The sequence below is a fragment of the Chelon labrosus genome, assembly GCF_963514085.1.
Source record: "Chelon labrosus genome assembly, chromosome: 12".
NCBI classification, from domain to species: Eukaryota; Metazoa; Chordata; class Actinopteri; order Mugiliformes; family Mugilidae; genus Chelon; species Chelon labrosus.
Genome location: NC_140345.1, coordinates 26,641,209 through 26,659,101, shown reverse-complemented (window position 1 = coordinate 26,659,101; position 17,893 = coordinate 26,641,209). Strand labels below are relative to the sequence as shown.

Genomic DNA, 17,893 nt, shown 5'->3' with positions numbered 1-17,893 from the left:
GGGAGGAAGGGGAGGGGAGGGGAGGGGAGGGGAGGGCACGTGAAACACAACATCTGTGTCTGTGAACGTTCATCATACAGTGTTACTACTGGCAAACTGATTTCTGTCAGATTTCTGCTGGAGACACACAGTTGCATCACATGGTTTATCTTCACCCGTTTGGTGAATCTCATTTTTATTTTTTTTTTGCACTCGACACACAAGTTTCACGTTGAGGAAGTTTAACTGAAATATTGGAAAAATGTTACACAATTGTTCATGAAAACAGGAAGTGGCTGTAACGAACAAGAAGTAAACAACGTGCCCACTTCCTTACTTGCATTTTCTTTTTATTATTTTTAATTTATTCTGCTGTGAAAGAATGTGTTTTTGTCATGACGTACAAGTGTTATGTGAGTCAGCGTTTACGATAGCGGCGCCACCTAAAGGAAGACGGTTCAACTTCATGTAAATGACGCCTTTAAAAACGTCTGTGTTGTGGACACTGCCTTCATATCAAACAGCATATATGATGCAGCCTTCCCGGTTTGTCTCCAAGCCTCAGAAATCTCAAACCCTACATTTCCCGTAATGCATATTTCATTTAATCCTTCCCTGTCTGGTGTCTCTCACTCGTCTGACTTGTCATATTCAGTATTGTGGAAATTAAAATCCCTCTTAATATTTTGACTGCTGCACTTTTAAATACAAGTTAAAGTTAAAAGAAGATTGTTGTTGTTTTATAGATTACATGAATGAAATTTTTCTTGTTATGTATTTTGATGATGCTTGCCGGTGCGCACAACTGCCAAAAAACAAATAAAGGCTGTGATAATGACGTCAAGCGCCTCCTGATTTCTTTCTTTTAAAGTCTTTTAAAAGCACTGAATTTTCTAAATACATGGTTTAGATCAGGGCTGTCAAACATACGGCCCGGGGGACAAAGGAGGGTCCAATCTGATCCTCAGTGTGAAAATTTTCTTGAAGACATTAAGCTGCAGTTTTTTAATTAAAGTAACTTCTAATCCTAATTTGTCCACTAGGATTCACACTGTTTTAGTAAATCTATCTTCCCTCTTTCCTGCCGTCCATCCTTCCTTTACTTCCTTAATGCCGTCCATCCTTCTAAGCTTTCTTCATTCCTCCCTTTCTCATTTCTTTCATGCCTTCCCTCCTTCCTGCTTTTCTTCCTTCCATCCTTCCATCCTCCTTCCTTCATGCCTTCCATCATGCTTTTCTTCCATCTTTCATTCCTTCCTTTTTTTATTCCTTCCGCCTTCCTTCCTCCCTTAATGCCTTACTCCCTTCCACACTTCATTCGTCCCTTGCTTCCTTCCTCACTTCCTTAATGGCTTGCTCTTTCCTTCCTTCCTTCCCTCCTTCATTCTTTCCATTCTCATTTCCTTCATGCCATCCCTTCTTCCCCCTTGTTTTCTTTCTTCCTTCATGCCTTCCTTCCTCACTTTTTCATTTCCTTCATGCCTTCCGTCCTTCCTCACTTCCTTCATGCCTTCCTTTATTCCTTTCTCATTTCTTTCATGCCTTCCTTTATTCCTTTCTCACTTCCGTCCTTAATGCCTTCCATCCTTCCTCACTTCCTTCATGCCATCCCTCCTTCCTCACTTCCTTCATCCCGTTCCTCCTTTCCTCACTTCCTTATGCCGTCCCTCCTTTCTCACTTCCTTCATGCCGTCCCTCCTTTCTCACTTCCTTCATGCCGTCCCTCCTTCCTCACTTCCTCACATGCTGTCCTTCCCTCCTTTCTTCCTTCTCTTTGTGGTTGTCATGTATCTCACATTAAATAGCTCTCATTCAGCGGTTGGTGGGAAAAAAAAGAAGCTGAAAGAAGGATTTTATTTTATTGTATCTTTTGAGGCAAATAAGAGACGTATTTGTGTTGAAGCCACATTAATGTCTGTAACGGACAATGGAGAATGTGACACTACACCTGGTCATCGGGATCACATGATCAGCCTCGTCTACCTGTACCACCTCTACTAGTATTTATTATATTATTAATTAACAACAATAATAAAATTAACAATAAAAGTCACTTCAGCTCCAGGCTAGAGATGAATTATTCACTAGTCATAAATAGAATAACTGCAATTGTAGTTGTTTATTACTTATTATTGTAGTCTGATGATTTAAACGGTTTACGAGTCATTATAATCCATGTTAGAAACAGGAAGAAACCGTGTAAACGGGGTATTTCTCCTGTAAATAGGGGAAGCCCGATCGGATGTAATGACAGTCGCACTTCCTGTTCTTCACACCCAGATCTGAGGACGCCCAATGAAACATGTGGCCCGGCTTTCAACATGTTGTTTTCCATTACAAGTCACATGTACTTCTTACTAGTTCAGCTCATTCCTCGAGGCCTTCCCTCGATCTGTTAAAATCTATGAAATCTCCCTTTGTAATCTATGACGTCTCTACTGGGTCTAGTGACTTTTACGTTTTTCCTTTTTCCTATTGTGCACATTACTAAATAAAATATTTTTTGTTTACTTAGAATAAAGTGGCTCCTGACTGAACTGTAAAATGGGTCAAAGGTCCAAAACCAATGCTCTACCCCAGCCATTGACCCCAATACTATCATTAGAAAAATCAATTAAAAATCTATGTAGTTATTTATCACACATGAAATGTCAATTTTTATATTGTAAACTAATCTTTTCTAACAAAATCTTCCCAAACTGCATTTTTACTCTGACATGTTAACAAGCTAAGTCCCACCGTCCACATGTGTGGACCTCAAGTTTAGCAGCATAGTAGATCTTTACTGTTACAAACCATAGTCGAATGTGTATGCCATATTAAACAACACTATTATGCATAACTTAACAAGAATCAACAATAAATTTTGACTGATTATGTTTTACCTTGTAGACGTTTCAGTCGGATGTGGTCACCGCCATCTCTTGATATTTCTCTGTGAGGTGGTGTTTTTGCCTTCTGACACCACCAGAGGACAGTGTAAGTGTCCACGTTTGTGTACAACAGGTTCCAGCTACACAGACTTAAAGTATTATGTGCAGACAATCAAAAATAGGACGTCTGGTCATAGGAGGTTGAAGGAATGTAAAATTACTTGTTTAGTTTTGAAAATCGAAAATCAAATAACCTTTTATTTATTTATTTTACAATCTAAAGCAAAATTTGAAATACCAAAAAGTAAACGGACTGATACTCAAGTCCAGTTGTCTTTTTTATTTTAATTTTTTTTTGCCTTTGGATTTTAAATGTTAAAAAAATATTTTATTTATTTTTATTTTTTTAAAAAAGGGACACATCTATTAAAGCCAGATGTGTTCCTTCACAGTCGGCGTCAAAGCAGCTCACAGATATCAGCTGAGAGCCTCCTTAGATGAGTATTGACCAGACACACTTTTACCTTTATTGCTACAAACGCTCCTGCAGAGAGGAGCTGCATGAAACTACAGCACCACTGCGTGGAGAAAACAGAGAACTGCAGGGTCAGAGTTTACACGATCCAGAATTCAAAGTCTCCACCTGGATTTAACTAATCAAATAGGTAGGAGCCTCCTATTGGATAATTACTGCATGGGTGATTATCTTTCAGCTGGAAACAAGTTATTTAACCCCAACTGATGCAATGAGTAGCTTCTCATTTCTTCAACAACCATGTCTAAAGACACATCCTGTGGTCATGAAAAAGATGTTAGTCTGTTTGAGAAGGGTCAAATCATTGGCATGCATCAAGCAGAGAAAACATCTAAGGAGATTGAAGAAACTACTAAAACTGGGTTAAGAACTGTCCAACGCATTATTAAAAACTGGAAGGATAGTGGAGAACCATCGTCTTCCAGGAAGAAATGTGGTCAGAAAAAAATCCTGATTGATTGAACGTTTGGTGAAATCAAATGGAAGAAAAACAACAGTAGAACTCAAGGCTATGTTTAATAGCAAAAGTAAGAGCATTTCCACACGTACAATGTGAAGGGAACTCAAGGGATTGAGACTGAACAGCTGTGTAGCCTTAAGAAAACCTAGGGAGCATAAAGATTGGACTCTGGAGCAATGGAAGAAGGTCATGTGGTCTGATGAGTCCAGATTTACCCTGTTCCAGAGTGATGGGGGCATCAGGGTAAGAAGAGAGGCAGATGAAGTGATGCACCCATCATGCCTAGTGTCTACTGTACAAGCCTGTGGGGGCAGTTGTATGATCTGGGGTTGCTGCAGTTGCTCAGGTCTAGGTTCAGCAACATTATGTGTCCAAAGAATGAGGTCAGCTGACTACCTGAATATACTGAATGACCAGGTTATTCCATCAATGGATCATATTCCAAGATGACAATGCCAGGAATCATGGGGCTCAGATTGTGAAAGAGTGGTTCAGGGAGCATGAGACATCATTTTCACACATGGATTGGCCACCACAGAGTCCAGACCTTAACCCCATTGAGAATCTTTGGGATGTGCTGGAGAAGGCTTTGCGCAGTGGTCAGACTCTCCCATCATCAATGAAATATTAGAGTGAGTGAACCTTTTTCTTCTGGCCAGGCTGTGTATGTTCTCTCTATCAAACGTGAAAAAATAAGAAAGTCAGACATGGGTTTGTTTCTGACTTGCAACTGAATAATTAGTGGTTTTGTTCAGTCTTCACTTACTAGTAACTTCCTTCTTGTATTCAAGAAGCTTGATGTTGTTGCATATTCTGTACACTAGTGTGAGTAATGTGTCCTGCTGCTCTGTAGTTTATCTGAAATGCCAACGTCTCTCTCAAACATGTGTTTTTTACTCTTCTACCCTGCTTCTCCCACGTGGAAGTAGCTTAACAGAGACAAAGTGAGGGGTGGAGGCCATACGGGACGCTTTCTCGCTTGTTGAGCAACTTTTCTTTAATGAAAACTTCATTTTGTCCTCATTAAGACACTCTGTGAAGCTGTGACAACATCAACAACAACAACAGCAGCAACAGAAAACTGTTTCCAGTGTAAAAGTGGTCAAACGAGATGTGAACTCAGTGCTGACGTCGTGGAACCAAAAGGGGATCGAGGTTGAAACGGATGAGAATGGAGGTTTGATTTCACAAAAATGAAAGTCTGTACACTCAAACCCAATCCCAAACAGACTGTCCCAGTGTGCCAGGTCCTCCGGTCCGGTCCGGTCCGGTCCGGTCCCGACCGTGAGGACTCAGCTTTAGCACTTTTGTTTGACGTTTTGATAGAAGCTGCCAGGGCCCCGAGACCAGTCTGCAGTAATCTCTCAAACCCAACAGTCAAGCAGCAGGTTAGCGACTCCCCAGCGCGACGACGCCTCATTCACAGCACAGAGGTTTAGTACGAACGGTCGCTCGGTGCGACTGACGTTATAGTAAAAGACCACAGAGCTCGTTCTGGTTTATCTGGCGCTTTGAAAGCAGCAATAACCTGAGGAAACTGGTTCACACCACACGGCTCACCATCACAGCAGACGTTTGTGCTTATTACTCTTCTGCATCACAAAAGAATAAAGACACGTAAAGATGTGAATTATTTTTTTACTGCGGGTGGGTGGGAACCAGTTTACCTGCACAATTTGCTAAAAATATAATCAAATGCTATGATTAAGAGCCTTCGCACGTCTGAGTCTGACAGACACGCACACAAAACAACTAAACAAACTTAAAAAAAAAAAAAAAAATGAACTAAAGTCTATAAAAATGTTCCCACTTTTTATCTTATGTGAAATGTCCTGTTACAGGATCCTATTCGAGTTAGAACAAGATATTATTTATGGTACCACACAAATAATTACACATTACCCAGGTACTGTGTCCTGCAGAGGGTGAACAAGGTCAAGCTGCCCTGCTGGATAACGGTGGATTGAACCCCCCCGCCCCCAGTGCTGGTGGAAAGAGCTGCTGCCCACAAGTGAAGGAGATCAAGTATCACAGGACGCTTGGAAAAAAACACACAACGACGAGGGGACAGATACCAGATTACAGTGGAGGGAACGCCCTGGTACCCCCCCCCCCACCTGGGGGAAGTTCTGAAGGGAGTAGGTCGGGTTGAGACACGTGGGTGACTTTGCTTATTATAACTTATAATAGTATCTGTTTAAACCAATCAACATTTGAAGCTTGCAGTGCAGGAAACTTCCTAAATTCCCATTTAAAACTTATCTGGTATTCATTCATTCATTCATTTTCTATACCCGGTTATTCCTGTTAAGGGTCGCGGGGGTCTGCTGGAGCCTGTCCCAGCTGTCCTCGGGCGAGAGGTGGGGGTACACCCTGGACAGGTCGCCAGTCAATCGCAGGGCTCTTATCTGGTATTAAAAATGTATATTTAATTTGAATATTGTTTTTAAATGAAGGTGAAACAGGTTTAAAAAAAGTTTTTAAAGCCTTTTTAAAAAGTGCTAGATACGTGTTTTCCCCACTGTTATTATTATTATATAATTTTATTCAATTATTATTATTATTAATAAATAATAATAAGTGCCAACGTTCCCCCCACTATTATTATAATATAATATAATATAATATAATATAATAATCATTTAATTATATTATATTATATATTATTATATTATATAAGAATAATTATAATAAATATAATAATATTCAGAAGGGCTTCTATACATTTTCTATGTGCAGGTCACATAAATAATATCTTGTTATAAAGGATCCACAAGAAACTTTATTTTTTATTATTAATGCTGGAAGCAGCAACACGCTGCAGTATTTTTAGGCTGGTAAGTGCTGGGGTCAGGTTTTTTTTTTTTTTTTTGTACCTGAAGACCTCCACTCCACAGTTTATGATTAAAAAGCACTGACGATTTTGTGTTTGACAATGTTCACAGTTGATTGGCACCAGTTTTTTTTGTTTGTTTGTTTTGTTTTTGCAGCAGCAGCAGCAGCAGCGTCGGTTCTGAAGAGCTGCAGATGCAGATGCGGATGCGGATGCGGATGCGGATGCAGACGGTCTGTCTCTGGCTTGTTTCTCCTGGTTTGGTAGGATGGCAGTTGTGATGGGATGGTCCTGCTGGTCCAGGCTGGCTCTGCCGACGCTCTGGACTCCTCTGCTCTGGGCATCACTACAACAAGGCACTAGGAGACACAGATGCTCAAGGAGGAGCCCCCCCCTCACCCTCGCAATGACCACGTCCACCTCCTCCACTGTCTGTTCCGGGGTACAATCAGCTGACATCTATCTCTCAGGAAGAAGAGTCCCGTCTGCTATAACTCCCCGACCGTGAGGGCTGGAGGTGGTGGATGTGGGGCGGTCCATTCTGAGGCCGAGCATGGATGTGCAACTCAAACATAAAACACGGTACAAAGTCTGTATCCCTGAAGATTCTTTAAATGAGATTTGGCACACTGTGGTACTACATTATTAGGTGAGCGGGATGGGGGAAGGGGAGGGGGGTCACAGTGTCTAGCCTTCTCCCCGAATCCACATTTCATTCTGTCGCTCCCTCTCATGGTGGAGTACCTGTCAGTAAAAGGCACAATGAATAAGATACATCATCACAAAAATACACCATCATTATTAAAAACGTATATACTGTACCTTGGATGTTTGGAAAAAAAACTTGATCTGTGCAAAAAAAAACAAAAAAAAACAACAACAACCCCCCCACCCCCCAAAAAAACGCTTTAATCTGATGGATGCTCTGGACAGGATCTGTTCACCTCAAACCACTCGTCAATACAGCTGGAAACAAAACAGGAAGAGACCAGAGTTAGCAAATAAAATGAGTGACCTGAAGTAAAAACAACCAATCATGTTCAGCGACGTAGACTGACGGGTCTCCACCTCCTCCCAAACTGATGCTAGCATCCCGGGGCGTACGGGCGGCGCCATCGTGCGAGTTTGGCGCAAGAGTCGTTAGCATTTGGCTAACACTGAGTCTGCTCTACCTCCACCAGTGAGAAAGAAATGTTGGGTTATACACTGTACTTATGTATTTATTTATTGTTTGCGGTTGACATGGCAACTGTCAATCATCATGATGTCACATCCTGTTTCTGCATCAAATAACCAGCTAAACTCGAACAAAAAATTTATTTCATGTGCATTTTAGTGAGTCTCATCCACTAACATGGAGGAGGAGGAGGAGGCGGAGCTTATGACCTATATTATCGGCAGCCACCAGGGGGAGCTCTACTCACTTTTTAATTTTAAAGGAGCTGTCATGGCGTCCACTTTTTATACAGTCTATGGTCCGGACAAATAGACACTACCTGAGCCCGAACGGTAGGCTTTACTTGACGTTCAGTGTTTTTAGTTTGGCCCAAGCCCCGCCCACTAACATCCACAACTCTTGAGGGAGCCTTTTCTCAAAACAGTCAAAGTTCTTGCAGTGCTTACAGTCGAGGTGATCACGTGGACGCCTGCAGATGACGAAATTAATGCCACGCAGAAATTATGCTACCCCTTAAACAAGCGGCCTTAACTAGAACTGAAATTTTCACATGGAAGTGAAGCCATAAAGTTTTTTTTCTTTCTAAATAAAGCAATATTCGTGGTACCCTTTGTGGTAGATGCAGAGGCAGGGCAGGCGAGCGATGGTGTCTCCTTGTAGCAGCTCCTCCAGGCAGATTGAACATTCTCCTGCATCCTTGGTCAGGACGTCCTCTGTGAGACGAAACACACATCAAACCGCAGACATAAGTATTATAGATAGATGAACAGGAAATAACATTAAGTCGGGACATCCCTAAGAATCAGTTTATATGAAGCATACATAACTGAGGACAGGCTGCAGGCGTATAGTTGCAACTGAAAATCAAAGAAACCCAGTTGCTACCTTCTTCTTCTTCTTCATATTGTTTATGCATGCTCAAATTGCAATAATGGTTTTCTGGAGGGTCCCTGAAGGCACCACTGATTTGTTAAGATGCTTTTAAAATCGTTTTATGTCAGTGTTGTGCTATGAAATGCACGTTTTAGTTGGCGTTTGTGCGCACACGCAGCGCAGCATTCATCTCGCCCCGCTATGAATAGCATCGGTCCAGTTCGGAAGCGGAAGTCAGCATGTGCACTATTAAACCCATCACCTGCAGCAAAACACACAGAGTCATTAGGACGGGCCTTATGCAACAGTGGATTAGCCCACATAGGACCGCAAAAGCTTGTTATTACGGGCTGCAGTGCATGGCATCCAGCTCAGCCGAGGGGTGGGGGGGTGGGGACATCTTTAACATGCTGCCAGTCTGGGCCAGTCAGACACCCATGCACGGTTCAAACATTTACTTTGTTTTAGTTGGAGAGTTGTTGTTCTCAACCCGCATGACTGCATGCAAGAGTGAGGCGGAGGGTTTGCGGCTTCTCGTGCAGGTTTGCAAGTCATTTACTGTGCATTTTGGTTCTTCTTTATCATGTCAGGACATGTGAATGAGCACTGGGGTTGCATAACAACCAAACTAAAAGGAATCCAAACTTGATTTTATTTGCACCGTACTTCTGCACCATAGACTGTATATAAATATGGACAACACATCCCCACCTCCTTGCATTGGCCAAACTGACGCTATTTTCCCGGGATACAGGCGGCGCCATCTTGCGACTTTGGAGCCAGAGTCTGCGCAGTACGGTCCGAGAATTTGATGTGCGCTAAAGTGTTTTAGTTCGGGCCAAGTCCCATCGGCTAACTGGAGGGGGTGGAGCTTATGACCTATACTGCAGCCAGTCACCAGGGGGAGCTCTATTTGCTTTGGCTTCACTTCTGAGGAGCAGTTCCTCCATCCATATTTATAGTCTATGTTCTGCACGCTAAGATATAACTTATCAATCCTTTAAAACAGAATGTGTCGTTGGCGGAACGTTTGCACAAGCGAACTTTGGATTACTGTACCTACGTCACGGTTTCTGAAAGCTGAGACGTTGCGCTTTACAGTCATTACGGTGTCATTGCGGTAATTTCACTTGCGCCTCTCCCAGGATGTTATCACGCCATAATGGCATGCAGTAAAATTGTAAACAACTGCCAGATATTGAAAGTCTAAGATATTTAGGGTTGATGAACTCAAAGACTCCCAGAGGTTCCTTGGTAGTTATTTATTCTTCAGTGACAGTTTTTTGTCTCATTTGCTAAACGAAGTCCTCAACAGTCAAACTGCAGCCATGTGTTTTATGAGTGTGAGGGTTTGGGAAGCGAGTCTTTGCCGGTATGTGAGGGAAGAAGAGCAAGCAAGTTGCGGCAACATCTGAAATGTTTATGGCTTTCGTTTGCAATAAAAACTGTGATGCCGGTCGCCTGCGTCTTCTTAACACAATGTTGGAGATTAACTGTAATGACTAAGGGTTACAGAAGGAGTGCACGCAGTGGAATTTTCCTTTCAGTGAAGATGGTGCTTGCAGGATTACGAAAACCCAATTTCAGATTTGCAGATTCTGGATCATTTCTTCAGAAGAAACGGCGCCTCAGCTTGTAACGGCGCTGGTATTTTACTGTGGCAGCAGAGCACAGGTTCAGCCTTCAGTTAGCGAAATTGAATCAGTCACAAGAAGTCGTGCGTACAAGGTGATGATGCAAAATGTGAGCCTATGGCAAAGAGGTGTCAAACATAAGGCCCACGGGCCAAAACTGGCTCGCAGCATGAATTTGCAAAAGTGCAAATATTACAACTGTAAATTTTCAATAAAAGTAAATGCCATTATTAATTTGTCGACTGTTTTAGGGAGAGTACAGGATAGAACTAAACAGCAGATGGCAGCAATGCCCCAAAATTGCACTTATTTTTCAAGAAATTTCAGGCTGTTCTTTAAATGTTTTGTAAAAGAATAGTTCATTGAACGTAAACACTTTCATAATGTACTTCTTTGCACTTAAACAAAGGGAAAACTTGTCGTTATTTATAGATTATTATGCTATGATTATGTTACTGGTTCTGCCCACTTGATATCAAACAGGACTGCATGTGGCCCCTGAACTAAAATGAGTTTGAGCTCCCTGGCATAGCAGCTCATTTCAGTTAATAAATGGTTTGTTTACATTTTAATTGTAATCGTCTAGTTCTTTTATTGCACTGCTCATACTTGCAGCACAAAATCTTTCAATGCAGAAATTTCAATAAAAATAATCCCTCGTTCTCAGCATGCATTATAAATATTTAACCAACAGGTTTGTTCTTTAAACCAGTTATTAGGATGTCTCATAATTAGTAAAACTTGTTCCTCTGAGCCCTCAAACAGACACAGCCAACACCGGCTCCAGTCTGGACGGGGTGTTCCCCAATAAAACCATGATTATTAAACTGTTCCACCCGTCTCAGTAATCACGCACCTGCCACAAAGACCACGGGGCAGCTTTGTTTCCTGAAAGAACAACACACAACCTCTTGTACGTGCACACACACACACAAAGTGTAATTACACTGCCTGGCCAAAAGAAAGTCTCCACCTGGATTTAACTAAGCAAATAGGTAGGAGCCTCCCATTGGATAATTACTGCATGGGTGATTATCTTTCAGCTGACAAGTTATTTAATCCCAACTGATGCAATGAGTAGCTTCTCATTTCTTCAACAACCATGTCTAAAGACACATCCTGTGGTCGTGGAAAAGATGTTAGTCTGTTTGAGAAGGGTCAAATCATTGGCATGCATCAAGCAGAGGAAACATCTAAGGAGATTGAAGAAACTACTAAAACTGGGTTAAGAACTGTCCAACGCATTATTAAAAACTGGAAGGATAGTGGGGAACCATCGTCTTCCAGGAAGAAATGTGGTCAGAAAAAAATCCTGATTGATGGTGAGGGGCGATCACTTAAACGTTTGGTGAAATCAGATGGAAGAAAAACAACAGTAGAACTCAGGGCTATGTTTAATAGTGAAAGTAAGAACATTTCCACACGTACAACGTGAAGGGAACTCAAAGGATTGGGACTGAACAGCTGTGTAGCCTTAAGAAAACCGCTAATCAGTGAGGCTAACTGGAAAAAAAAGGCTTCAATTTGCTAGGGAGCATAAAGATTGGACTCTGGAGCAATGGAAGAAGGTCATGTGGTCTGATGAGTCCAGATTTACCCTGTTCCAGAGTGATGGGGGCATCAGGGTAAGAAGAGAGGCAGATGAAGTGATGCACCCATCATGCCTAGTGCCTACTGTACAAGCCTGTGGGGGCAGTGCTATGATCTGGGGTTGCTGCAGTTGCTCAGGTCTAGGTTCAGCAACATTATGTGTCCAAAGAATGAGGTCAGCTGACTACCTGAATATACTGAATGACCAGGTTATTCCATCAATGGATCATATTCCAAGATGACAATGCCAGGATTCATGGGGCTCAGATTGTGAAAGAGTGGTTCAGGGAGCATGAGACATCATTTTCACACATGGATTGGCCACCACAGAGTCCAGACCTTAACCCCATTGAGAATCTCTGGGATGTGCGGGAGAAGGCTTTGTACAGTGGTCAGACTCTCCCATCATCAATACAAGATCTTGGTGAAAAATGAATGAAACACTGGATGGAAATAAATCTGGTGACATTGGAGAAGGTTATTGAAACAATGCCACAGGGAATGTAATCAAAGCTAAAGGCGGTTCAATGAAATATTAGAGTGTGACCTTTTGTTGTGTTTTTTTAGTGTATTTTAGTGCATTGTGCTCAAATGCACCTTCAAATGTTGATAGTGTCTGGGCTCAAATGCGTTTTGAAAAAAATGTCCCATTTTAGTTGCAAAAACACAACGGCTCCTGACAACTGTTAAAGAATGGGCTGACCTTTGAGCGGCTCTCTGTAAAGGCCCCCGGCAGGAGGAGCTTTAAAGAGCAGCTCTTACTGCAGCAGGTTGACCTCTGAGCTGCGTCTGGGCGTGTTTACTAGACAGAGCAACTTGGCTCCGACGGCGTCATCCGTCTGTTTCACAGCGGGTTGTAAATCAGAAATGAGGCCACGAAGCATCTCAGGATCTTCAGTGGAAACGCACGCAAAAGAAAAAAAAAAAAGAAAAAAAAAAGGTGGAAGCTGTGATTCTGTGTAGACATGACAGCTGCTGGTTGTGTGTGTGAAAATAAAAACAGTATTTCGAGGCCAAGTCACAGCCCGCGCTGACGCGAGGTCAAAGCAGTTTTCACCTTTGTCTCTTCTCGCCTCCGCTATGCCGGTGCACGCATGGACGTTTGACACATGACACGGTTAAAACATTACTTCCATCAAGGTAAGATTACACTGTCAGTAGGGAACTCAATAATCAACTCGGTGAGCACAGGGTTTCCCATGCAGTGTTAACACCATGACGGCCAGCCATGGTCTCATAACGTATCGGGAATAATTTTGCACGTTTCCAACAACGCTGTGCTTGTGTTGTGTTTCTCCAATTGCTCCAGGAAGCATCTCTCCCTCTCCTCCCCCAAAGCCGCCTCCCCCCATACCGATCCCTCTGAATTTAACCTGACAGAGAAAACGGCCCGGACAACTCACACTCACACTCACTTTTTGGTCAGCTACTTAAACCTGATGCAATATTTAAGTAATTTTTGTACCTTAACAAATTTACTTTTATATAGTTTATCTTGTCTTATTGTATTTTTTTTTTGTATTTTGCAATGTTGTTCCCTGCTGCTGCAAGATCCATCCGCACCGTAATCTCTGGTAATTAAGGTAAATACTTAACTTGACCACATGTTGCTCCTCATACGTCAACATGATCACATAAATAATTAACCACATGCTGATACGTTATTTAATGACAAAATCACACTAGTGTGCTCATATCAAATACTTTCATTTGTTAATTCTTGTTTAGATTCATCTGTTATTTAGTTAGCTAACAGCTCCAAGGACAGACTAGACATCACTAACGGCGCTTTTTCCTTTTCAGGCGATCATTTATTAAAGCTGCTTGTGTGTTTTTTGTTTCTAAATGAATGAGCTCAAGAGCAAAAGCACCCCTGATGAGCATAGCCCGCCTTTAATGAAGCTCAGGACCAATTGTGCGTTCACACTACCAAAGGAATAAGGACAAATGTGACCCAGACCAGCTCCAAATGTGGTCTAAGATCAGATATCTCAAATAGGGGTGTTCACACCTGTGTGCGCTTTACGCTGGTCACTTGTGATTGGATTGGCCCTATAGTGGAGAGATGGCCTTGCTTGGCTAAAATCACCCTTCAGCGGTCATGTGAATCTCTGTATACAATAGTGAGTGTGTTATGTGTGTCAACAGACAGTAGGCAGACCTGAGTGGCTGATTATTTTATCATGATGGCCAGAAACACCACAGAGGAGCTGTGATAACTGTGATACGTGACCTCAGCGAGGGAAATACCCACAGGTAACTGTTACTGTCGGCTGTATGCAAATGAGTAATATTGTCAGGATGTCCTGATCTGGAACTGGGGCCCATAGCTTGAAAAAACCCTTAGAAATCTGTTTTATAGCAAGAATTCATTCTTTTCTTGCTTTTTAAGAGTGCAATAAGAATTACATAGCAGTACATATGTGTGTTAAGTGTAATAAGCCAGAGTCATGATGTGAAAACTTGTTGCTGGCTACCTAGCTAGCTCAAACTGGGACAGAGCCAGGTTCTGCAATTTCCCCCTGTTACTAGTCTTCATGCAAAGCTAGGCTTACCACTTCCTGATGTGGAAATAGCAGCGCTTTGTTTACTGCACATAGTAGTTTCGCAAGTTGGTCACAAACATCCGACTCTCTTGCCGCTCCTTGACTTTGACATTTCCATTAGTGCTTACTGACAGATTTTACTGTCTCTCTGCAAAGTCAAAAAAAAACAAAAAAACAAAACACCTTTGAAGATCACATTATCAGATTGTGTTTGTGGTTCCAAACAAGCAGTTGGTTTTTATACCGGTGACCACAGTGATGAAACATGTCAGGGCCCGCCTTTTTTTTACAAAACAGACAAACACAAATCATTCTTCACCAGAACAACAACAAGAAAATGTTTGTTCGTGGGCAACCAACATGCTCTTATTGGGCTAAAGATGATGAAGTCTAACAAAGCCTGAAAAACCATTTCTGGAATATGTACCTAACCCTAACCCTACAGGACCAGATCATTTAGAGGCTTGTGATGCCATTGCATACTGTAGTGTTCCACTAGGAATCAGTGAAACAGTTATTTTTCATTGGTTCCACTAAGAACATGGCATCATTCTTTCATTCATTCATTTTCTCTCCTCTGGAGGATCGCAGGGGGGCTCTCATTGGGCGAGAGGCGGGGTACACTCTGGACAGGCCTCCAGTCTATGACAGGGCTAACACAGAGACCAGTGAACCCAATGAGCATTTCTTTGGACGGTGGGAGGAAGCCGGAGAACCTGCAGGGAACCCACACAGGCACAGGGACAACATGCAAACTCCACAGAGAAAGGCCCCAGTCGTCCCATGCATTCAAACCCGGAACCTTCTTGCTGTGAGGCATCAGTGAGATATTGCACTTTAAAGCGAGATGCACCGGAACAAATGTGCAGATTCTGCAGAAAAGTGTGATCGTGCACGGGATGAGTAGCAAAACGCCTTAAACAAACCCAACAAGTCCAATCGCCCTTCTTTTGGCTTTGCTTTATGGATTTTCAATGGCCTTGACGACTGAGAACCTTCACAAACACATTGATTATATCTTGTTTCTTGTAATCGAAGTCAGCAGATCTTTACATATCTAAATTTAGCAAAATATTTAACAGAGGAACCAACCAAACAGCACTTGCAGAATGACTAAAACGTTCACTGCGGTCACGACTATAAAACAGACAACAAATACAAGAAGAAGCTGCGCTCGGACAACCGCTGCATTACTCTACAATGTTGGAAATAACAGGAAGATTACACAAGATTTCACAGGGAACCAGACGGCAAAAAGATAATCTAGTTACATAACCAGACAGAGAACTGTGATTTTCTAGTTCGATGAGGAAGTTGGATTTTTGTTTTGACAGCGATGATCATTCTGTAGGATAAGCTGGTTAGAAGGAGCGCGCCGTTATTAAGCGGATATATCCTGTGTATATTCCAGTTTGACGGCTATTTTTGTTGTACCTAATTGCTGCCTCAATACAGTGATATAATGATTGTAATTACTGTCTGCGTTGTTATGACATGCTGTTAGAAGAAGCAGAAAGGAACGACCGGTCCTACCGTTGTACGTCACTCTGGGTTTGGTTAAACACAAAACCAGGTGAAGATCCATTTCGTCCGAAGACACAAACTTGGAGCACACAGGGCACTTGAAGCCTGGAAGACAGAAAGAAAGAAAAAAAGACAACAATGAAGCAAAGGTGGAACATAAGAAGTGGAATAAAAAGTTTCTAAGAGATTTCTGTTGCTGCAATGTCATTGTTGGTATATTGTGGACTTACATTTTCATTTAATTTCTCTGAAAACACAAACATGACACATGAAACTGAAACTTGCAGGCTGGAAAAAATAAAACAGCCAAATGCAAGCCCCAGCAATGCTATTAAGAGCTAAAGGGGAACAGCAGTTAGGTGATAATTCTGAGGAAATAAGTTATATTTTTGTCTTCTGTGACCAACAAATGCCCTAAACTCAACTAACCGTCAAAGTAGGGGAACCAGAGGGTAATCAACTGGCTACAGTAACTCAGTAAGCTGGCTGGTGGCTATACCCACTGAGAAAATCCGTTAGCCAATAACAACTAGGAATAAAACCGTATACACAGCTGATTGTATAGGTCATTTAGAGGCTACTGATGCCATTGCACACTGTAGTGTCACACTAAAAGCACGGCATCACTCTTAAGTAATCAAATTTAAGAGCATTAATCAAAATTAGCTATGGTTAGGATGTCATTGAGTATAAATCAGAGAAATGTGAGACAGAACGTTTGCGTCTGTATCAGCTGCCAAGTGGCACTGATCAGGCATAACATTATGACCACCTTCCTAATATTGTCTTGGTCTCGCTTGTGGTGACTCATCAGAGAATGGACATGGGCCTTCTGAGGGTGTCCTGTGGTGTCTGGCAACAGAATGTGGTTAGTGGGGGGCCTTTGAGGGGAGGGGCCTCCTCTGTGGATCATCCCACAGATACTTGATCAGTTTGGGATCTAGTGAATTTGGAGACCAGGTCAACACCTTGTGGTGTTCTTCATGTTTTTATTGTTGGTCCTAAAGTGTTTTTTTGTGTGTGCCTGTGTCAGGCATCAAGGAGTGTCATTGCTATGGGGTGGGGGTGCCTGGTCTGGTCTAGGTGGGTGCTACATGTCTAAGTAACATCCACACCAATGAATGCCAGGTCTAAAAGTTTCCCAGCAGAACACTGATTTGTCACAAGATGGTCGATGTTATTTACCTCTCCTGTTAGTGGTCATAATGTTATGCCAGATCGGTGTATGCTATTCCACTTGCTGAACAGAGTTGCAGTCAGGCGCCTTTTTTTGTGAAGGGGTATGGGCTTTAGACACACACTGAAAGAGTTCATTTGCATCCTGTGGACAGTTTTACACAAACTTGCAAAAAAGGGGAAATGACACTAAACTATTATAGAAGTGGTTCACGTAAAACACCTGAATGTGAAAGATAGCAATGGTGTCAGTCACGATTGCACTATATCACTCAATGACAGTGTATTCAGACTTATTCAAATGAACAATTGCACATAATTATCTTAACAATGCTCTCCCCTCCAAAAAAAAAACGCTCTCCGATCAGGACCGGTCACAGCTCTGGCTGGAATCATCCTTTTGTTTCGTCTTCCATCACAATTATGCTGCGACAGTCTCAGCCGTGACAGCAAATCTTGCAGCTTGCGCCGCGTGCTTTGTCCAAAGCAACATTTTTCCATCATCCATTAGCTGTTGTCATAACAGTTCTGCAGCAGTGTCACGTATCACCCAGAGCTGAATGTGTGTATAAGGTGCACGGAGCTTCCTACAAAGCTAAAATCTGTCCATGTCGTGTGATGCTGGTAGGGGTGTCACGATCGGAAATCTGTATTCGTGAGAGGCTTCTACTCTGTAAGATCTCCTGGCCTTCT

General features: G+C 42.2%; 1 protein-coding gene across 1 annotated transcript in view; it reads right to left on the bottom strand.

Moving 5' to 3' along the window:
• Positions 1-4,829: 4,829 nt before the first annotated feature.
• The window catches only part of znrf2b (zinc and ring finger 2b), a 29,837-nt gene continuing 16,773 nt past the window's right edge, over positions 4,830-17,893 (bottom strand). Inside the window, exons 2-5 of the mRNA XM_084557581.1 lie at positions 16,034-16,129; positions 8,465-8,570; positions 7,503-7,646; positions 4,830-7,424 (exon numbers count right to left, since the gene is read on the bottom strand). Of these exons, the coding sequence (XP_084413707.1) occupies positions 7,589-7,646; positions 8,465-8,570; positions 16,034-16,129 (260 nt within the window). The 3' untranslated portion in view covers positions 4,830-7,424; positions 7,503-7,588. The remainder of the gene's footprint in view (positions 7,425-7,502; positions 7,647-8,464; positions 8,571-16,033; positions 16,130-17,893) is intronic.